The following is a 20,597-nucleotide window of genomic DNA, read 5'->3' as shown; positions in this document are numbered from 1 at the left end:
ATGCTTTTCTGACATTTAACCCTCCTCAATGCCTTTCCTCAGCATGTGTTCATATTCCAATCTTTTCGCAATCGGTTATCTTTTTTCTTCCGTCTTGTCCTTCCTTTCTTGAGAGGTTTCATGTGTCCAGCTTCTCCTTCCCACTATTTCGGAATCTAATTTAATGAAGGATTGGAAGAGGACCTTCTCTTCTCTCCGTCTTGGGAGTTCCACTTCCGTCAACTGCCTTCCTTCTTGGCCGCAATTTAAGGGTCGCCTTCCCCAACACACAAAGATTTATTACCCTAGCATTCCGAAGATATCGCTTTATTCGACGGCCAAGTGAGTCCACTCAGGAAAGTCCCAATCCAAATATTGACTAAGTCTCCAAGAATGGCTCACTTTAGAACCAGAAGAGGTAACCAAGAGTTGCTGGACAGTCGCCTCGCTTTCCTCGCCCTGACGTTCATTGTCGACGAATGGAACCACGAATACCCTCACGTCACTAGCGATTTGCTGAGTGATTCGGATCAGCAGCTCCTCACCAGATTCTATACCATTCATTTGATGCCTACGGCACATTCATTCTGGTGGAACAGCGATAATGCCAATCGAGCAAAGACAGAGCTTGTCAACGCAAAATACCCCCTCGTCAAATCGAGCACTTGGAAACGGAGCCGACCAAAGGCGACCGACATTCTCAAGATCTGGCGCAAGGACGCAGCTCGCCTGTTCCCTGAGCTTGTTGAGGATGGGCTAGTCGACTGTCAGTCTAGCAAAAACGGGGAGGCTCTTAAGAAGATGGAGGTCGCTGCCGTGGCGGCGACAGGTCGAGACAGGAAAAGAAGGGGGGACGACACAGTCAACCAGTCCACAACGCCAAAGAGAACCACGATGACTTCTGTTTATGACGGACTACAACACTCGGACGATGGTGTCTCTCATTCTCGATCAAATTCCAATCCAAAGACCCCGATATCCAAAGGAGTTGCCAGTGCCGTCTTGACGCCCCCCGAAAGCAATGAATCCGGTTCCACAACGCTGAACGACTCGGACAGCGAAGATCAAGAACCCGTCCCCATGCGAAGACGTCGCAACATTCGGGGTCGCCTGACCGTACGAGAAGGAACGCCAGAACACGTTCCAGCTGATCCGACGCCATCTGATACCACACCCGTCTGGACCGTGGCATCAATCAAGCCAGTGGAGCAGCCTCATCAGTATCACACCTGTATGGTGACTTTGCAAGAGGTGGTTGAATCCATGGCCATCTCGCACGACCGGTTTGTGTCTCGAGAGCGGGCAGGAACGGAATATCAGTTCAAGAAATGGGCAAAGAAAGGAAAGAGACTATCCAAGAAGATAGAGAGGCTGACCAAGTCGACGAAGAGGTTGGTCAAGTTGGTCAAGAGACTGAAAAGCGGTATTTGACCTCAAATGAAGAGAGTTTGGCTTTTTTTTTTTTTTTTGGGGAGGGGGGGGGGGGGATAATAGAGATGCAAAAAGAATGTGCACAGCGTTTTTCAGGGAAACGGCCGAGGACATGACGCCCATTGTCCTCAAGATGGTCTGAATCTGTTCTGCCGTCGACGAGTGAGCGAAGACGGAGAACTCGCTGGCAAGGGATGTCTTCTGGCTTGAGGAGACAGCGAGGTATAATCAGAGACGAGGATACGAGGACACAATGAATAAAATAAAACATTTTACCAAAACCCGGCGACATGGTGAGGGGAGCGAACAGTAGACCCCTCTGAGCGACTATGAAGAAACTCGTCAAACTCGATGCTCAAAGCCTAACCTGACTCCACGCTAGTTCAAAATCTAGACCCAAGAAAGTCCCTGCTTGAGTGCCACACGCCTTTCGCACCTCTAGCAATCTCGTAGCGTCCATCATACAGAGGATATACAACAACCGCAAAGAAGGCAAAAAATTGCCAGATGATTGCCACCGTGGTCCAGCTCTTGAAGAATGTCTTCTCAAAAATGTAGTTGCGATAGAGCGGCATCGGCCAGAGAATAAAGGTGACGAGGACGATTCCAACGAACATGAACCAGGCGATGCGGTACCACTTATACAGCAGCTTGATGGTGTCCTCGTCGAATGGATGGCTAACATCATCGAGGTTCACTTCGCCGGTCAACCCCGTGTCCTTGACAAAAACGGCTGACGGAACCTTTTCATGCCCGGCCGTAGCTGCGTTTTGCCTCGGCTCCAGTGACTTTTCGGGATCAAGAACAGACGAATCAGGTTTTTTTCCCTCGGAAGTTGGAGAGCTGTTCCCCTCATCATTGCTCTTCTCTGCTTCGGCGCTCTGTTTCAACTGGGTTTCCTCCGCAATTTCTGTGAGTAGAAATCTTCTCCAATCAAACTTTTCGGGTTTGTATTGGGAAAGAAGCACCGAGTAGAGTGCGGGCGAGAAAAAGGAGCCGATTGCTCCGTATAGGGCCGGTAAGCTGCCTTCGGTTGTTTTCATATTGATCTCGCCGTAGATGGCATGTGCTGTTCCGAGCCAGATGCCTAGTCCGGTGAGAAAGCCGAGAATTGGGGACGCAATTGCTGCTAGACGAGTCTGGCCTGACCAGCACAGAGTTAGGCCCAACGGGATAATGCCCGGGCAAGAAAGAATAGGGCGGAAATAGCCGATCCAGGTCATGTCTGCGCCCCCGTAGTTCAATGCGAGCGAGATGGCGGTGATGAAGAAGGCATGGAAGACGACGGTCAAATGGCTGACGTGCACCAACTTCTTATCAGACGCCTTTGGGTTGATATATGTCTTGTAGACGTCGAAAGATAGGATACTGCTGACCGCGATCATGGATGACGAGACGGTACTCGTCAGCGCCATGAAGACCAAGACCAAGAAACCGTCGATGCCCTGATCGCCGATCAAAGCCTTTATGGTATAAGGCATAACCAATCCCGCGTTAACCTGTGCCAGTGTGAACTCCTGAGGGTAGGCCGGCCAAATCGGGGTGTTGTGTAGCGCTCTTGCGGTAAGACCAATCACGGTGCCGAGGCCCCACGGGATGCCGAAGATGGCTACTGCTGCCAGGTTGTATCCAGGGACGGTTGCATTCACTTCTGTTGCAAATGACTTTTGCCAGAAAGCGGTGTCCTGTCCGCTTGGTTAGTATCCACTGCCGTAGGGGCGCCAAGGAATTGCCAAGTATGCAAGGAGGGCGTACCATCACGACAAGGGCCAAGTTTCCAAACTTCAAAATCAACCCCCAAATAATAGCGTCTTGCGACTTCATCGTGAGTAAAGACCCCTTGTAGTTTCCATCGATCATGTTCTCTGATGCTGTCGCCATGACCTTGTCGTAAAGACCGCCAAGCCCCCCGACAGCATCGTGTGTAAGAACCTTGAGAGTGAAGTATATGATGAGGACCAGTGCAATGAGAGTGTGCAGATAGTCGGTAATGAAGGTAGCCTTCAGTCCACCAACAGCCGTGTACAGTACAACTTCATCACAGTTCGTTAGTGCTCCCTTGCCCTTAAGTTCAGGGAGAATACCAACCTCCGAGTGGGATGAGAATCGTGGCAGCGACGAAATGCATCCCGGAAATTCCATAGATGAGCTGCGAGCCCGTGAGAATCATGCCCGCACAGCCAAAGACGTTGTTCGTAATATTGAGGACGATGAAAACGATGTGCCCGATCCAGCCGTAGCGCATTCGAATGATTTCAAGCGAGGTGTGGGCGTATGGGACCCGGATCTTCGCCAAGACACCCAGTGCCGCCATCAGAGCGATCTGGAAACAAAGGCCCGTCGACCACCACTGGTCACAGCATTAATGGCATTGTCACTTTTCCATTGGAAACATGGAGAGTTTACGTACGAAAGGCACCGCAAGGCCGAATTTGTAGCAGAATGCCGCCGAGAAGACCGTTTCGTTGATCCACATCCACGAGGAAAACACCGCTGATGCTGTCAATCCGGTGCCAACCGAACGATTGGCCACCATGAACATTTCCGAGGTGCCGGAGTCTTCCGCCAAATATGCCTTTTGTATCTTGACGGCTGCCAGAATGACGCCACAGAATCCAATGCCCAAGCCAATCAACATGCCATAGGCAGTTGACTGGGGGATGAGGTACTCCCCTGATACTCCCAACTGAACCGACATTTTCAGGCTTTTATCTTTCTTTCGTCTCAGGCACAAACGGTGTAATAAGGGAGACAATTTGAGGGAAAACATATCAGTATGGCAAAGACCTCTGGAAAAGGCTTGGCTCAGGACGACTACTCTTAAGAATGATCGCGTCTGCAAAACTCGAGTTTGAACCGAGATCGGTACCAAAAGGGCCCCAGTTCTTGGTCACATCTTCGATGCCCCGCATTGCGTTATGTGAACTCAATCCATGTCGACCCAGGAGTTATCATGGTTACTTGCAGGTTGAGAGATAATGCCCGGTTCCTATAGTCCAGTCACGTATTGTTCTGTTGTGGGAACGGCCGATGCCACTAGAGGAATCGTTCAGTCAGAAGGGGGGTTGGCTCCTCGGCAGATCGCAATCGGTTGCGTGCGATGGTGCAATATGTTGCAGGAGCCCCCCCACGCGCGATCCCGCCAAACCGATTGGGTCTTTTCGGGTATTAAAATGCGCGCAGTCGTCATTCCTTGAAGACGAGATAAAAAAGAATAACCCTACGAGAGATAACCGAAAAATCTTGAAACGCCTGCCGACAACTCAATCATCTCTTCGGCCTTGCTCGTCCACAATCAAAGTTTCCAGGAAACCCCCAATTAGGGACAGTTTAGATATGGCCAGCAGCCCGAATCCGCCTGCGGGCCAAGGTCCGCCCACCGGCAAAAAGCAAATCATCCTTAATGCGTTTGTGATGAATACGCCCGGCCACCTGGCCCCGGGTCTTTGGAAACACCCCCGCAACAAGACAGACCAGTACAAGAAACTGTCCTTCTGGACCGAGCTCGCGCAGTTGCTGGACAACGCCGGCTTCCACGCCATGTTCATCGCCGACACCCTGGGCCCCTACGACGTGTACAAGGGTCCGGCCAATGTGGTCCCGGCCTTGGCTTCCGGTGCCCAATTCCCCGTGAACGACCCACTCTACCTGGTCCCGGCCATGGCGGCGGCGACTAAGAACCTGGTCTTCGGGGTGACCGCGAGCTTGACCTACGAAAAGCCCTACGCGCTGGCGCGGCGGCTATCAACGGTAGATCATTTGAGCGAGGGACGCCTGGCCTGGAACATCGTCACTTCGTACCTGGACAGTGCCGCCCGGAACCACGGCTTGCAGGAGCAAATCCCCCACGATGAGCGTTACGCAATCGCCCACGAGTATCTCGAGGTCCTCTACAAGCTCTGGGAGGGTAGTTTTCGGGACGACGCGGTCTTGGCGGACCGCGAGAGCGGGACTTACATCGCCAGCGACGCAGTCAGCCAGATCCACCACAAGGGCAAGTACTTCGAGGTGCCTGGACCGCACTTCGTCGAGCCGTCGCCCCAGCGCACACCGTTCCTTTTCCAGGCGGGTGTCTCTGAGGCCGGCAACGGCTTTGGTGGTAAGCACGGCGAAGCCATCTTCATCGGCGGCCAGACCGCGGAAGGCGTCCGGAAGACGGTGGACAACCTTCGGAGCATCGCCGCCAAGGAGGGGAGAGATCCCAACCACATCAAGGTAATCCTGGGCATCAATGTCATAGTAGCACCAACAGACGAGGAGGCCGAGGCCAAGAGGCAAGATTACCTAAAGTACGCCGACACGGAGGGCGCGCTCGCGTTGTTCGGTGGCTGGACAGGGGTCGATTTGTCAGGCTACCCAGACGACGAGGATTTCCTGGTGACGGACTCTCCCCGCATCCAGTCCATCGTTCGGCGCTGGTCGGATACCGTCCCCGGCACGAACAATCTCCCATGGACGAAGCGGCGAATCGTGGAGTATCTCAGCATCGGCGGCCTAGGCGCCAAAATAGTCGGGAGCCCCACCACAGTCGCCGATGAGTTGGAGCGATGGGTTCAAGCCTCCGACGTCGACGGGTTTAACCTGGCCCACGTCACAAACCCCGGTACCTTTGAGGACATTATCGAGTATCTGCTGCCTGAGCTGCGCAGGCGAGGGATATTCCGGTCCGAGGTTGAGAAGGAGGGGGCGACAGCGAGAGAAGTATTCATTGGCTCACGACGATTGCCCGAAGACCACCCAGGAAGCAAATATAAATGGCGTGCTGGTGAGAAGGAGCCGCCTTTCTTGGAGAAAGAGGCGGAGAAACCAGCTCAGCCATAGACCAGGTTTCAGAGCCCAAACGTCTCGAATTACCAGTAGAGAACTATGATGAATCTCATGAGAATAGTCCTAGCACTGATATTAATGTGAAAGAATTTAAACAGCATGAATGCCATTCGATGAGGGAGGTTGCGAGAAAAACAGCATCTTCTGGTAGCCTCGCCTGTACCCTGCTTGGTGTGCTACCTAAATACTTCATATCTGCAAGTCTACATATGCCCGTATTTCAAGCCGGTAGTTGTCCGTAACAAGAAGTTGGACAGTTTTTGATAGGCCGCGATTCGATTCTAGCCACCTCTTCACTACGATATCTGTCAAGCCCTTATAGTGCTACCGGTTTCAACAGCACATTCCGCCACAAGACCTGTACTTTGAAAACGGGCGAAGACTAGATCATGCATGAGAGCAGAAATTGTGATTTGAATGCATGGAAGTGTAGATAGATAGCTGAAAAATGAGGTTCGATACTAATAGATCATTAAACTGCCATGAAACCAGCTCTCTTGGAGTCAGGCGTACCTCCTCGTCTTCCCAATCACATCATTTGATTTCAAGGTCTCTCTGGGCACGGTTATCTTCCTGGGCAGCCTCGAGTTGCAACTCCTTGTCATCAGTGTGCTGCACGCCAAACTGGCTATCTCTGTGGGCGTCCATCATATCCCTCTTGAATACGTTGACGTAAAGCGGGTAGCTGGTTCATGTTAAGGCCCACTCCCAAAATCTCCAACCTGAGAACCTGGGGAAGAAAGGGACGAAGACTTACACCCAAGCCAACACGAACCCCATCAGCGGGATAGCCATGGCAACATGCGCGCTCTTCCGTTCCATGACCGCACCGGCCATGGGCGGGAACACGCAGCCTCCGGAGATGGCGGCGACAAGCAGCGACCCGCCGCGCTTGGTGTGCCTGCCCAGGCCACGGAGACCGAGGGTGAAGATGGTGGCGAAGCAGGCGGACTCGAAGCACAGGACCAGTATCAGCATGGCGATGGACACGTTGCCGCTGACGGTGATGGCGGGGATGGTGAGGACGGCGCAGAGGCCCAAGTACACGGCGAGAATGTAGCGCGGGCGGAAGAAGGATGCCGTCATGAGGCCGCCGGCGATGAAGCGGTTGGCGACGAAGAGGCCCTGGCCGACGGCGAGGAGATCCGAGGCTTCGGCTTTGGATTTTCCGGCTTCCATGCAGAAGCTGATGAAGTAGTTCTACGAGGGGTTGTGTCAGTCGTGTTCACTTGGAATCCTCATAAAATGGGGCAGGGTACGCACGGCAATGGAGACCTGGGCACCAACGTAACAAAACTGCGACCAGATGGCGAGGAAGAGGTTATACTGCTCCCTGAACGGGCCGGGGTCATACTTGCTAATCCTGCCCTCCTGGTAGTCCATGTCGGCGTCGGTGATTTCCGGGAAGGGTGCGAAGAAGAAGGCGGCTATTAGCAGAACGACGAAGCCTGCTACACCCAAGTACACCCACTGGACGTTGCGGAGCCCCTGTTCGTCGTCGATGGTATTAGCGAAGAAGACGCGGGACGCGAGGAGGGGCGCGGCGAAGGAGCCGGCGCCCTGGACGGCCTGGGCGAGGTTGAGACGAATCTCAGAGTATTTTGGGGGGGCCACAGATGGAGAGGAACGGGTCTGCACCGGTTTCAAGGGTTGAGACTGGATGATGCGGTGTGAGTTTTGGCCGAAGGGAAGGGTTGTGATGGCGTTGGAAAGGGACTTACGACCAGCACCGACAACGAACATGGAGCCACAAAAACCGCCAAATGACTTTTTGATGCCCGAGGGCCAGAAGAGGAGGCATCCGATGGCAAGAACCGCGAGACCTGACAAGGCCATGTCTTAGACCTCACTCCCGACAAGGGGCATTTCTATCACATTAGGGGGGAGAATACCGGTCATGAAGGTAATGCGGAACCCATAGCGGCGCAAGATCCAACTAGAGATGGTGGGCGGACAGATGAAGTAGGCACCAAAATAGGCGGCAGATAGGCCAGAGGCCATGAAGCCGCTGATGCTCAGAGCGGACTGGAAGCGGGAGTTAAGAACACTAAGGAGGCCGTAGGCGAAACCCCAGAGTAAGAAGAGGGCTGTGACTGTTTAGTTCGTATAAGGATCTTTTATCAGTTAAGATAGTCATGAGCGGATGGTGTCCATCGCTGCCATTGACAATGATGGACGAGGTACAGCATACCAAGCGCGTTAGGGAGAAGGGATTGTTTGGCCGTGAGATAGATGGAACTGGTGACCTCATTGTTGGATACAATGACCTTCCTGTTCCAGAGACTCATCATGACAGCGGTTCTGGTGCCTGGGCTGGCAGTATCGATAGTCGAATCCAAGACAAGGCGAAAGCACCAAGGATGCTCTGGAAAACATGACCCAGGCTAGATAGAAGGAGGGGCGCAAGACGGTATTTATGTTATCGCCCGTGTGGATCTACATATTCAGCCGGGTCAACTACATACACAACTACACGACTCTCACATGGGATAAACTCCTATAAGCTAGGTAGACACGCAAATAAGACGGGTGTACGCCAAATCCAACACATCTGACAACCCCAGGACACTGCCATCTGCGGCATTCTCCCTGACACGAGTGGTCCATAGACTGGACACTGAAGAGATCAATCATCCCCATGGGGTGTTCGCGCCCTGTGGTTTCAAATTGTCGTCGATTCGGTCTATCCTCAGCCGATGTATGCGCCGGGCCAGCGAGGCTAGACCAGCCACAGTTAATGAGCGTCTTATGCAAAGAAAGGCCGAAAAGAGATACCAGAAAACATTCGGGATAGATGCCGCTGCCTCACGCCGCTTTCCCCGGCACATGCCCCGGGAACCCAGGTGATGGTGTCCTCTGCGCCGTGTGTGGACGCGGTGGCCAGGGTTTCGACAAGGACTGCCACACTTGTTCGCCCTTGCATTGCAGCGAAATGCCGTCGTCTAGCCGAATCCGCGTGTCTCTTCCATCGGCTTGCGCGTGCGCGTGCGGGGGCCTGCGAGGAGGAAGGGTCTCAGAATAGTTTAAACTGGACGAAAGAGCTGGGGTAAGAATGCCCATGCCGGGTCGGGGGAAAGGGACGTGGAGGGCCGCGTGTGCCCTGCGATGCAGAAACCAAGTAAGACCTGCAGGAGGGGTTTCGTAAGGGACAACAAGCAGAAATGTAGAAAACTATGAGGATGCAAACTCGCCTTATTTTGCGGGTCGTTCCAGATATTTTGACCAGAGTTGGGTGCCTGCATACCGCCCAGATATGTCTCGTCGAGAGAAAGACCACAGCCCGAAGACAGTCTCACCTTGGCGACGACGTATTACTGCCGGCTAATTCAAAGGGGCCAATCTGAAGTTGTTGCCCTGTGTCAGCCGGGACTATTGCTTCAACTGCAAAAAGCAATCGGGGGGTTCTCAAAGAAGTAGACAATGAAATCCGGAATAAACCTTAATGGTGAGGAGATGTACGTATCAAAGTCAGCATATCTATCCCGGGTTCAGAATCCTCCCAGCATGAGATCGGGTTTTCGTCGTTATCCCACCTTCCGGCCTCCACAACCCGCATCCAGTGCCCTCGGCTTCGGGACAAGAAAAAAAAACCCTCCAGAACCCCATATACCCCAGGTCCTACCCCAACGTCGATTACGCTTTGGTATATGGGGTTTGCTCTTTCCGCATCCATCCAATGCTTCTTTCCATACCCAGCCTCTTCTTGGGGCAACTGCCAGGCAAATAAATAACCTTACCTGTGCATGTGGGTGTTCAGATCAAAGCCATCACATGTCCATCACTGAAGGGAAATATTTTTAATGAGACACAGTGCGTGTCGTATAGTTTGCATTTCCTGATCCTCTACAAGCTTATTCCAGACCTAACTCGTCCAAATATTAGGGATCCCGAGACACCATTCCCGATCGGTTGTTGTCCCATCTAGAATGACGTCCCTCTAGGCACCCTGTTTATCCATTCAATGGCGTTTGCACCCTTCGCTTTGCTGCTTGGGGGGGTCCAAAATTAGTGACCCTCCCTCTCAAGACCTTCCAGCTCCTTCATCACGGAGGACTTGGTGCCAATCTTCTTCATCTGAGTGTCCTCGAGCTTCTCTCCTCCGGCCAGCCTCATTTCAAGGTCTTCGATGGCTCGCACCTTCTTCTGCAAGCTGCGAATCTTCTTCGCGTTGGGGTTCTGCGAAGCGTCCGCGCCGGCGTCGGCTGCGGGGGCCGCCTGTTGAGCGTGCACATTGGGGATCTGCGGGGCACCATTCTGGCCTCTGTGGGTGTTGCTCCTGTTGCGATGTCCACCAGGACCCGCGCCCGGGTTGCGAGAGTGGCTACGGTGCCTGTGGTTGGCTCCGGCGCCGCCGCGGCGGTCGGGGCTGCGGCCCTCATGACCCTGTCCGGGGCCAAAGTCACGAGGAGGAGCCAGCGAGGCACCGCCGCCGTTCTGGCCCTCGGGGTTGGCCTCGCCTTCCTTCTTCTTGTTGTTGCGCTTCTTCTTGTTTTTCAGCGCCGCCTTTGACAAATTCTCATCGCCATCAGCGGTTTCGGCTCCGGGAACTCCGCCGGCGAACTCCGCGCCGGGCACACCACGACGAGGACGTCCGAACCCGTTAGGTCCAATGGACGCGGGCCCGTTGGCCATGCTGACGTGAGCGGCACCGCCCTCGTCCTCTCGCTTGAAATGAAGCGGGGTGGCGAGGCCACGAGCACCGGGGGGGCGGTAAGCTCCCGCGGGCTTGCTGGGAGTCTTAACGGTGCCCAGGTAGGTGGCCGCAGAGGCGTGCGGGGCGGGGACCGGGTTCAAGGGGTCTCCGCCCGCCACCTTTTCGGCATCCTGGGGCCGCCACAGAACATTGTACAACTCAACCATGTCCTCGTTGTACACAAGGGGACCGCTGGCGTGCCAGAGCTTGATGCCGTTGTCGACACGAAGACGAGGAGAGGTGGTGGCCGTCATGATATAACGGCTGTCCGGGCTCCAGCTGCAAACGCTAGGGTTGCCGCTCTCAATGGTGTGCAGCTTACGGAAGTCCTTTTCAAGATCATACACGTCGATCTGGCCAGCCAGATTACCAAAACCAGCCACAAGGGCGAAACGGCCAGTGGGCGAAAAGATGATGGTGTTGCGGGGCCCGAGAGGGAACGAGTGTGTAGCGACGGCTCGGTGGTTGAAGATGGTGGTCTTTGCGGGCATGTATCCGTAGACGACACCAAACTCCTTGGAGTTCGGGGACCAGGACACGTCGTGAATGGGGCCCTCCTTGTCAAGGTTGACGCGCGCGTCGAAAGAGCCGTTGACGCTGAGCAGGTACAGCGTGGTCTCGCCGTAGTAGCTCTTGTTGGACTTGTCCACATCGGTCTGGGCCAGCACAAGGATGCTGGTGCCCAGCTGGTTCCACTTCAGCTGGACCTTATCGCCCTTGAAAAAGGTCTTTTGGGAGACGGGCTGGGTGAACTGGGGTACATTATACACCTTGACGGCAGCAGGTTGACCCTGAGACGTGGTTGTTAGCACACCAACTTGACAAAATCAGAGGATTCATTTTTCGTTCATCACTTACCTTGCGCTCGGGGATGAATACGGCAACGGAGTGAGAGCGGCCAGGGGCCAGGGCAAAGTCGGCGACGCCCTCAACTCTGAGCTTGTTCCAGACGGTACCGAGATCGTGGCTCTCGTAAAACTGAACTTCGTTGGTGACTTGGCGGGCACAGAACTTCTCGTCGGCCGTGTACTGAAGGTTCCAGCCTCCCTGAGATTTCTGGACGTACTTGCCCAGGGGCAGCTTGTCGCCGCCGGCAACACCCTCTTCAACGGTGCGCCAGACCTTCAAGTTCTTGGTCGCATCTCCATTCTCGTCCTTGGCGGGACGCTCCCAGGTGACGAGGAAGGTGCCGAGAGGGGAGAAGCCGAGCTCGTAGACGTTGAGAATGGGGAGGGCGAGAACCTGCTGGCCGCTGGAAGCGTCGACAACCGTAACAAGCTCTGGGTTGGCCCAGGCAAAGTAGCGGCCACAGGGCGAGTATGTACAACACCGGAGGTTCCCTTCGGGTTTGGCGAACCCAGCGAGTGGCTGGTAAGTCGGGGCAGCATCAAAAAGGCCGATGCCCTTCTGGGTTCGGTAGGCAAACTGCAATTGTGAGGACGCCATAACTAGTCAAAGTCACAGTGTGTAGCAAGAGCAGAAGTCCCGTTCGGAAGGTTTGACGTTCTTGGGTGGAATTGTTGGTTTTTCTTCAATGGGGTTCAGAGACGTAGAGGTCGAGATCGTCGTCGGTGTCGAAGTCGTCGAGGCGGACGGACAATGGCAGAGATGGAAGGGCTCGGTGCTTGATGGGGGTTGCTTTTTGAGGCGAACAGGCAACGTGGAATATCCGTGGGTGGGTATTCCAGTGATGTCCTTGTGTTTTGCAGCAAAGAAGCTTTGTTGTCTGCTTCGTCGTCGACGGCGAGCGAAACAAGAGGTGTTTGTTTTCTGACGTCGCTTTTAATAGGTATGCCACGGGGCTGGCGTCGGGTCGGCTTTGAAGCTTGTCGAAAGATGACGTGTGATTCGATGGGAGATGGCTGACGGGGCAATCTTGATTCAGAGGGGGTCAGAATCGATATGCAAACACACGAGCGGTGGACAAGGACGCAGACGACGGGGGCGACGACTGTTGCAGCTGAGCCGTTGGGCTGTAGGGACCCAAGGAAGAAAAATAGGGAAGAACGTGAGGAGGAGAGAAAGGGAACGGGAGGAGAGGCACCCTGAGGGGGGGGGATTGGCGTGCAACGGTGCGTGTTGTTGTGTGGGCTGGAGGAGGGAAAGGGAAAGGAAGGGGAAGGAAAGGCGAAGTGGGATTTTGTGAATATTTTTTTCTGCTTTCCTTCGCCTTCGCGGGATTGCCTTGGCTCTGGCTGGCACACCCTGGCCACTTTTCGCCCGAGCTCACCTTACAGGGCACTTGGGGCCTTGTGGCAGCACTCAGTCTCAGGTACTTGCCTCCTGTCTGGTCCCGTGCCTCCGGTACGTACCGACGCGCCTTATGTAATGCACTAAGCAGCGCACCTCGCAATTCACACAAAATTTTGGAGAAAAATAAAATCGGCTGCCTTGCTGCTGATGGCATGAAGGCTGTACCGGGGGTACTTGCTTGCAGGGCAATCTCCTCAAGTGTTGTCGATTTTCCTGGAACACAATACCGCAGAAGGTTTGTCTGCTCGTGCCTGGTGCACGTTCGATACCCCAAAGCAAAGAATGGTTAGGTAAGGTGGTGCCCCTAAAGACACCAACGCGGACCACTGGTAAGTCCCGGGCCTGGCATGGGCCCTGGGTTTTCAGCGCGCAAGGCGTGGCCCTAGTCTCGGCTGCTCCCTTTGTGTGTGTGGTGAGAGGCCCTGGAGCATGCATCCTCTCCTCAGCATCCGCCTCTTCCCGGCTGTGGCCAATCACATGTTTTCCACCCGCTTACGGCGCCGGCACATCAGCGTGCGGAGGCAGAGGCAGGTGCCCAGCGCAGAGTGGGCTTGCAGCTGAGACTGAGACCTCCAATTGCTGGCCCCCGTTCCCGTGTCAATTCTGCATGCTCAGGACGCCGTCAAGGGGTGTCTTCATCAACGCTTCTTCACATCGTCTATTGGCTGTCTTTGGTTTCTCGTCAACAAGTCGCCAATCTCAAGAAAATGGCATCTCTCCCGCCGTTGGCCACCGACGGCATCCGGAATTTGTCTCTTGCATTGCGGCCTTCCGTTCCTACCTCGTGCCGACTTCGGACCCTCATGCCGTAAACTTACGCAGTAACTTGCAACTTGGCCCGGCACTAACACCCCCTCCTCTGCTATGTACTGCTGTGGTCAGCCACAGCCTCGACCCCCGACAGGGACAAGATCTCGACCTCGTCCCTAACCCGCGCCGCATGAGCCACCTGGATTCCGACCGTGCGCCCCGTCACCTCCGCATAAGTATGACGGAGATTGCGGCCCACTGATGCTCTTGTCCTTCCTCTTTTACACCCGCTTCTGCTGCGGAGATCCCTTCCACCGGGTTCGCTTCGTTCCCAGCAAGCCAAGGCTGCTGCTTATGCTTGCATCGTGGCGGCTGTATCTGCGGTGCACGTAGCTGCATCCTGTCAGCCTCGCACTACCGGCGACCCAGACGGTTACTCACCCCCCTGATGCCGGTCGAATCTTCGACATTTATACATAGTATGCATGGCATTTACAATGCCTTTCCTCAGGGTGGCTATTCATGCATTGCGTGGTAACCTTAAAGCATGTGGAACCAGGAGGATTGCCCTGGCACACCTCGACAATGTTCCCGGCAAGGAGAGCAGCTGCGGTTGTTCGTGCACAGGACTGATGCCGTAGCGGTCCGTTCTGCCCTTTCAGAGAATCCTGCTTGGAGTGGGGTCTTATCGATGGGTCTGGCTCTGGTTTCTATGTTGTTGCTGTGACTCTTAATAGCACTGTACTATAGTGGTACCGGCGGCAGTATCTCATCCTGGTGGGCTGCTGATTCTAAAAGGACTGCTGCGCTTGATAACAGGCAGCGGAGCCAGCCGACTCTCATCGCGATTCCCCAATCCTGTCAGCACGAGTTCTCCCGGGTGAGGCTCAACTGGCGACGCCGAAAGCACTGCGAGCTCAACGTCGTAATCCGATTTCTGGGGCTCGCCCCTCTCCTCCTCGGGCGTGGAGGCAAGCCTAGCGATTGAATCCGCCGTCGACATGCTATGTTGTTTTGTACTCCTTCCAGCCACCAGCGTGGCGTAGCAGCTCTTGCTCCAAGTCGACACGGTATCGAGGTACTTCTTCAAGGCTTGGTTCCACCACGACGTCGATACCCGAATAGTGTCAGACGAGACTCTGCTACCGGCGCGCTGCTCAAGAAGGAAGTTGATCGAAGGCAAGCAAGCGCATATCAGGCCAATGGCGAGCTCTCCAGTCCTGCGATGCATCTGTCAGTCAAGGACTGTAGATCAAAGCTCGCTTGTCGAGAAGGGACGGCTTACACGGTCCATTCCGGCGGAATGAAGTATGTCGTCAAGTCCTTCGAGTCCTTAAACCTGAGCAAGTAATACAAGCGGTAAATCGCTACCATGACTGCCACGCCACCCGCGCCCAAGATTCCCACAATCTTCGCCTTCTTGAACGTCGAGATTCGTATCTTCCACGTCAGAACGATGGGGACAACTAAGATGATCGTATCAGATATGATTGAAACAGCGCTGTCGTATATAAACAGCTTCGGCTGGCTGATGCACTTGAAGTTGGATATTGTCCGGTCCCAGAAGGCCTGTACTGGAATACACACAACAGTCTTGGCGACTTGCGCCGGAACATAGCAAACAAGAAAGAATACCACGAGAGTGTGAAGCCTTCGGGCGACGGCCCTTTCGACAGAAAATATGCGCACAATAAGGAGCAAGAGAGCCGCCTTGGTGAATAAGGCTGCCGGTGTGAATAACAAGGAGCTGATATATTGCCACTGTTGTCAATTTAGATTTAGTCCAGAGCCTCTTCCTCTATCTGCAGGGGGCCACAATACCTTCTGGATCTCTGCAACGTTTCTGGCAGTTAGTTCCCAGATGTGGAATCCTTCTCCGTAATGGATCTCTGTTTGGTCTTGTCAGCGCATTATCATTATATTTGTGGCTATGCTCCTTCTTACTTAGAAAAATGGTCGTATTCAAAAGGACAGTGAAGATCTGGCTTGGTCAGCATCGAATCCCAATGCTAGTTGCCAATGTAAGCCCACCCATCCAACAAGACAACTCCCTGTTCCCAGTGTTAGTGTAAGCCGGACGGAGTATATCGAGGGCTAGAACCTACAATCTTCCAGTCGAAACTTTCCATTTACTGAGAACTTCACGTAGACACGCAGGGCAAAGAAAACCACAACGACGACTTGGATCAGGATCATGTATACCATGTGGAACATATGTCCAGCGTCCCGCGGGTTGTCAAAGTTGGGTATCTCTCCGGGAGGCGGCGGCGCCGCTCCGATCGGACCTGTGTAGCTACTCATCACGGCTCAACAAAGTCCATGGCGGTATGTGTATGCACACCAATGTGCTCTCGGCGGCGTGTGGGCAGCTCGAACAGCAAAAGGTGTTCACTCGATGGTGCTTTCTGAAAAGATGGCAAACGAAAGACGGGGAGTTCCAGCTCCATGAACATGGGATTGCGGAATCGGGGGGATAAAGAGAGCCGATGGCAGGGCGCGCCCCCCCTCCCCTCCCGCGCCAGAAACACGTGCAACATGGGAGAAGAGGGAGGGAGCTAAGGTCCCCTTTGGCATGGCATCTCAGTATTGAGTTTCGAGTATCATCTGTGGCAAAGGGGATTGGCTTTACTGCGAAAGTCACGAGTAAGTTCCAGCAGGGCTGCAGCTTAACATCGGGCTGACATAGACGGAGTTTCTCTGTCATCGGAGATCGTATGCGCAGGGTTGGAAACACTGCCAAGTGGACGCGATTGGCTAACTCGCGACACGAGCGAAGGAAGGCTCCTTCCATGCTCGAGATCCATGACTGGCTCGCTGAGTCAAGGTTGTGAGGTTTCTGGAACAAATTTAAACTCTATCCACGAACGGGCCTTGCATCGGTTGGGACACCACACACAGCAGATCTCTTGCAATACCTAGTCTATTGGCCAACAGAGCATACTCGTATCTACTCGGTCAACTCGGACCCCACTTTCCGTGAGCTAACTGTATTAGGTAAGGCGGCCGCTGAAATAGGGGTAGTGCACCGGCAGAATCAGAGGTTTTGAGTGACCGCCTTCTTTGATAGGATTAGTACGTAGGTAAAAATGGAATTTGAGTTGACCGAGTACATACGGGTATACATAGTACCGATTGCTGGCTGACAGGTGGATCTAGGTTCAGCCAACAAGGAAGATGGGGTAGACTTGACCAGATGTCAAGATGGCTCCCCCTCATCCCGCCGAAATGGGATGAGTGCCGAGAGAGTATGGTTTGATGGAGACAATGCGAAGATGAGCCGCCGAGAGTTACAGCGACAGCCTACTGTTTGGATAGTTTGGGAGCTGCGCGGCATTGATCAGGCTGGGGAAAGCGTCGAGGATCGTGTGTCCGAGAGTGCTCATTGTTTGCGATCGTGGCCAAACCGAGTTCTGCCATATGGAGTTGCCCGTAAAAGCTTGCCCGCCTTCCATTTTCTCATTCGTGCGCCTAGTGCCATTGGGTTGGAAAGTGGCAGCACTTGTCTATGGACAAAACTACTGTAGAGTCTTCGATCCAGAGTTCGAGACGATAGGTTTGACATCGGCTTCTTGAATTGCCTGTGCCCGGAACCAACCGACCTTCTCATCAGCTCATTGTGGCACCGGTGACATATCCAAAGTGTCCAACCAACATATGTTCACCGCATGCACAAGCTTATGCAGACCGTTACTTTAGGTTTGCGGACGCTCACTGGGCGTGGGACGAGCATGGTATCACAACGAAGCTACTAGTATGCTCGCTCGATGGACAGACATACCGGTATGTCCGTGAGGCCGAACTAGGATGCAACTTGTTTGCTGTATATTTTGCCTTTAGAGTCAGGAAGCTTGGCACCTCGCTTGGGTAAAGCTGTTCTGGGGTCGCACCTTGCATGATCTCGACACGCGAGGATAGCTACCTTACCCCAGACTACGACTTCTGTGCATCACGGCGCCTTAAAGTCGTGCACGCACCCCACGTGGGCGTCCGGACGTGCCTCCGGGGTTGGAACACCAATGGTCTTGTGCCTGTGATCAGGGGTGGTACCGGTATGGACGACACCAGGCGCGGAGAATTGGCTTTTGTGGAAGAGTCTTTTATCCATGCCAGGTCAAAGTCCGGGTTGGGATGGTGTTGCACGTTTCGGCTCCCCATCGGCTCTCTCAATAGTCGAGACGTAGTGCTCGACACTCTGCCCGCCTGTACCTGCTGATTAAACCCAATAAGAAGTTGATTATTCACACCTGGTATGTTCTAGGGCCTCATCATGTTAATGGCTTTTGAGACGGGGGATTTGAGTCAGGAAGGAGGCCTGACGAGTCGGGCTCTCGTGAGTTGGTATCATCCCCGGTCGGTGCATTGCCCGATCGTTGTTCCGCAAAGAGCATACCACATCTATCTACCCGACCACTGCTCTCTCCAGCCACCCTTCTCAAACAGCCACAAGGCCTCGGTCGCGTACGCGCGGCTTCCTCTGTGGCCGCCCTCCACAATCGCCGCTTCCGAAAGGCTCTCTAGCACCCTGCCCTCCTGGATACTGCTCCATACACCCCTCGCCAAGCTGTCCTCCTCTCCTGTGCCCCATTCGCCCTTGCCCAGCCTGTAGAGGACCCGGCCCAGCGTCTGAAAGGCGACGCAGCGTTGCGCAGGCACAGCACTCCGAGCGTAGATAGCCAGCTCTTCAATGGTGTAGCCTGCCGCCTCAGGTGCTTGACCGTGGTGATGCAGGCCCTTCGAGACAGGTATCGACCTACTCAGGCGGGGCGGGATCAGGCCGCCTTTGAAGTCGAAGCGGAGGGCGGCGATGGGGAGTGATGGCTGGCCCGGGTAGTAGGGGGATTCGCGGTCAGCAGGGCTGTCGGCGGTCGGTATGGGCGCCATCCAGGCAAGTTTGCTTGGGTCAGCGGGCAGGTTGGGGAAGAACTTCTCGTGGAGCGTCGCGAGGAAGTCCGGGTGGGACGGGTCTAGGTCTGGCAAGGCCGGCGCTTGTGGGAAGTGTGTCTTGTCGGGTTGCTCGTTCAGGGGAAAAAGGTCGGCGGGAGGAGCGGCCGGCACCTGGTTTTCGTCCACGGGCGCAGATGGTGGTTTTGCGTCCTTGGGAGTCGCGGGCTTCGGCGCGGGTTGAGGCTTCGGCGGCGCGGATGTGTCTTCGATCTTGATCTCCGGCGTTGGTGCCGGAGGCTCTTTACTCTTGCCGTCGTTCGCGGCAGGTAAGTCGAAGGGGTTCGGCCCGTGCTGTTCGTCGATATTCGCTCTGCCAAGAAGCCGCTGGATGAGAGACGGATCCAGCGAGTTCATCAGCTCCTGCCTCTCCCTCGCGATCTCGTCCGGGCTCATGTCTTCCAGCTTCTGCCTATTCTCGCGGTCGATCCTCTGCCGCTCAGCCGCCTCGAAATCGAGATTTTTCGCGTCGCCATTATTAGACTGCTGAGTTGAGTTGGCCGTGTTCGCACCGGATGCTAATGCACTCGTCGCGGCTTGGGCACCCGTGACCGGCTTGCCTTGTCGCTGCTGCTTGAAGGCAGAGACCCGGGGCCGTTTCTTGTGCGCGGGAAAGCCAGTCGGGGTCGCATCGATGTCGTCGAAAACGACGGGCTTGGCCGAGGCCGTCTCCTTCTCTACAATGTCGCCTACCAACAGTGTCGCCATGATTGCAATCTGGAAATAGGTTGGTAAAGTGGGTGGGCTCTTATTTTTATTTTTTGGAGGCTTGCGTTTCCCTTGCCCTGCAGAGAATCAATCGCCCGCGAGGTGTGGGGTTCTCTTTATTTTTCCCTTTCTGAGTGACGTACCTTTGGCCCTTTTTTTCCCCTTCCCTTTGTTCTTTGGCTGCCTTATCTCAGCACACCCCCTGGGCCCCCTGCTGGAAGCTTCGGAACTGCCCGTGCGGTACGCCCCCCAACACAAGCTCATTTTCAGATGGGAGCACATCGGGGAACCAGGGTCGCCTCTCCCAGGGGGTTGTCGCCTTTGGGGGACAAAATTGCCGCTTTTCGGATTTTCCGGCTCGCAATGAATCGAACTCCATCGCTTCTTTAAAAGTGCATCCAACCCTCCAAGATGTCTGTCTCGTTGCAAAAGTTGAAAGTGCCACAACGGTGGAGGCGTCAGATTGCACCACACCAGTCGGAGGCTCGTCCCAAATCCCGAAAATGCGCCGTTTAGAGTTGTGGCTGACAGGCGGGACTGAGCCACACCATCTTCCTGCACTAGCGCCGATCGTCACTTGTTCGAATTTCCAGAAAACTTTGGATGGGGGGTTTTTATTGCCCCGTGCCGGGGCCGCCTGGCGTTTCCACTTGATTGGCATGCATTGGACCATCACGATGGAAGAGATGAAACTTGATTGCGATCGGTTTGAGGTGAGGGCAGAGTTTGTGCAAGAGGTGCAGCGAGCCTGTTTTGGGGGAGTGATTTCTTTTAATCTCAGCATTAGACGGTGTCTCTCCAGGGCAAGAGATTATCCCCTCCAAACAGGCTAGAGCACCGGAATGAGTTTCGGCTGGAGCTCCGCATCTTCTTTTTGTCCGCCAACCATTCATCTCAGACAAGCAGCATTTAAATGTGTGTCTCCGATGGAAAAGAATGTTTGTACGGATAAAGAAACGATTATGCACGTTCTTTCGAATTCGTGGCGTGTTGCAGATTCTGCAACATGTCTCTC

The 20,597-nt window shown here is 54.5% G+C and overlaps 7 protein-coding genes across 7 annotated transcripts; 2 read left to right on the top strand and 5 right to left on the bottom strand.

Moving 5' to 3' along the window:
- Positions 1-372: 372 nt before the first annotated feature.
- EsH8_I_000539 (uncharacterized protein) lies at positions 373-1,410 on the top strand (the record flags this gene model as incomplete). Its single annotated transcript, XM_083267952.1, has 1 exon — positions 373-1,410. The coding sequence occupies one exon, from the start codon at positions 373-375 to the stop codon at positions 1,408-1,410; it is 1,038 nt and encodes a 345-aa protein (XP_083118390.1).
- Positions 1,411-1,793: 383 nt separating this feature from the next.
- EsH8_I_000538 (sodium:solute symporter family protein) lies at positions 1,794-4,108 on the bottom strand (the record flags this gene model as incomplete). Its single annotated transcript, XM_083267951.1, has 4 exons — positions 1,794-3,095; positions 3,166-3,443; positions 3,499-3,760; positions 3,821-4,108. 4 exons carry the CDS (start codon positions 4,106-4,108, stop codon positions 1,794-1,796), a joined length of 2,130 nt encoding a protein of 709 aa, XP_083118389.1.
- Positions 4,109-4,746: 638 nt separating this feature from the next.
- Positions 4,747-6,231, top strand: EsH8_I_000537 (LLM class flavin-dependent oxidoreductase; the record flags this gene model as incomplete). The annotated part of the gene is made up of 1 exon (XM_083267950.1): positions 4,747-6,231. The coding sequence occupies one exon, from the start codon at positions 4,747-4,749 to the stop codon at positions 6,229-6,231; it is 1,485 nt and encodes a 494-aa protein (XP_083118388.1).
- A 540-nt stretch (positions 6,232-6,771) lies between these two features.
- EsH8_I_000536 (uncharacterized protein) lies at positions 6,772-8,525 on the bottom strand (the record flags this gene model as incomplete). The annotated part of the gene is made up of 5 exons (XM_083267949.1): positions 6,772-6,922; positions 6,995-7,437; positions 7,501-8,060; positions 8,130-8,330; positions 8,429-8,525. The coding sequence occupies 5 exons, from the start codon at positions 8,523-8,525 to the stop codon at positions 6,772-6,774; spliced, it is 1,452 nt and encodes a 483-aa protein (XP_083118387.1).
- Positions 8,526-10,242: 1,717 nt separating this feature from the next.
- Positions 10,243-12,376, bottom strand: EsH8_I_000535 (translation initiation factor 2A; the record flags this gene model as incomplete). The annotated part of the gene is made up of 2 exons (XM_083267948.1): positions 10,243-11,721; positions 11,789-12,376. The coding sequence occupies 2 exons, from the start codon at positions 12,374-12,376 to the stop codon at positions 10,243-10,245; spliced, it is 2,067 nt and encodes a 688-aa protein (XP_083118386.1).
- Positions 12,377-14,702: 2,326 nt separating this feature from the next.
- On the bottom strand, positions 14,703-16,234 carry EsH8_I_000534 (uncharacterized protein; the record flags this gene model as incomplete). Its single annotated transcript, XM_083267947.1, has 6 exons — positions 14,703-15,153; positions 15,219-15,694; positions 15,755-15,822; positions 15,878-15,914; positions 15,965-15,984; positions 16,039-16,234. 6 exons carry the CDS (start codon positions 16,232-16,234, stop codon positions 14,703-14,705), a joined length of 1,248 nt encoding a protein of 415 aa, XP_083118385.1.
- Positions 16,235-18,328: 2,094 nt separating this feature from the next.
- EsH8_I_000533 (RPAP1-like protein) lies at positions 18,329-19,582 on the bottom strand (the record flags this gene model as incomplete). The annotated part of the gene is made up of 1 exon (XM_083267946.1): positions 18,329-19,582. One exon carries the CDS (start codon positions 19,580-19,582, stop codon positions 18,329-18,331), a length of 1,254 nt encoding a protein of 417 aa, XP_083118384.1.
- Positions 19,583-20,597: the final 1,015 nt, after the last annotated feature.

The sequence above is a fragment of the Colletotrichum jinshuiense genome, chromosome 1 (assembly GCF_051148585.1).
Source record: "Colletotrichum jinshuiense chromosome 1, complete sequence".
In the NCBI taxonomy this organism is placed as follows: Eukaryota; Fungi; Ascomycota; class Sordariomycetes; order Glomerellales; family Glomerellaceae; genus Colletotrichum; species Colletotrichum jinshuiense.
This window is presented reverse-complemented; position numbering and strand designations above follow the sequence as displayed.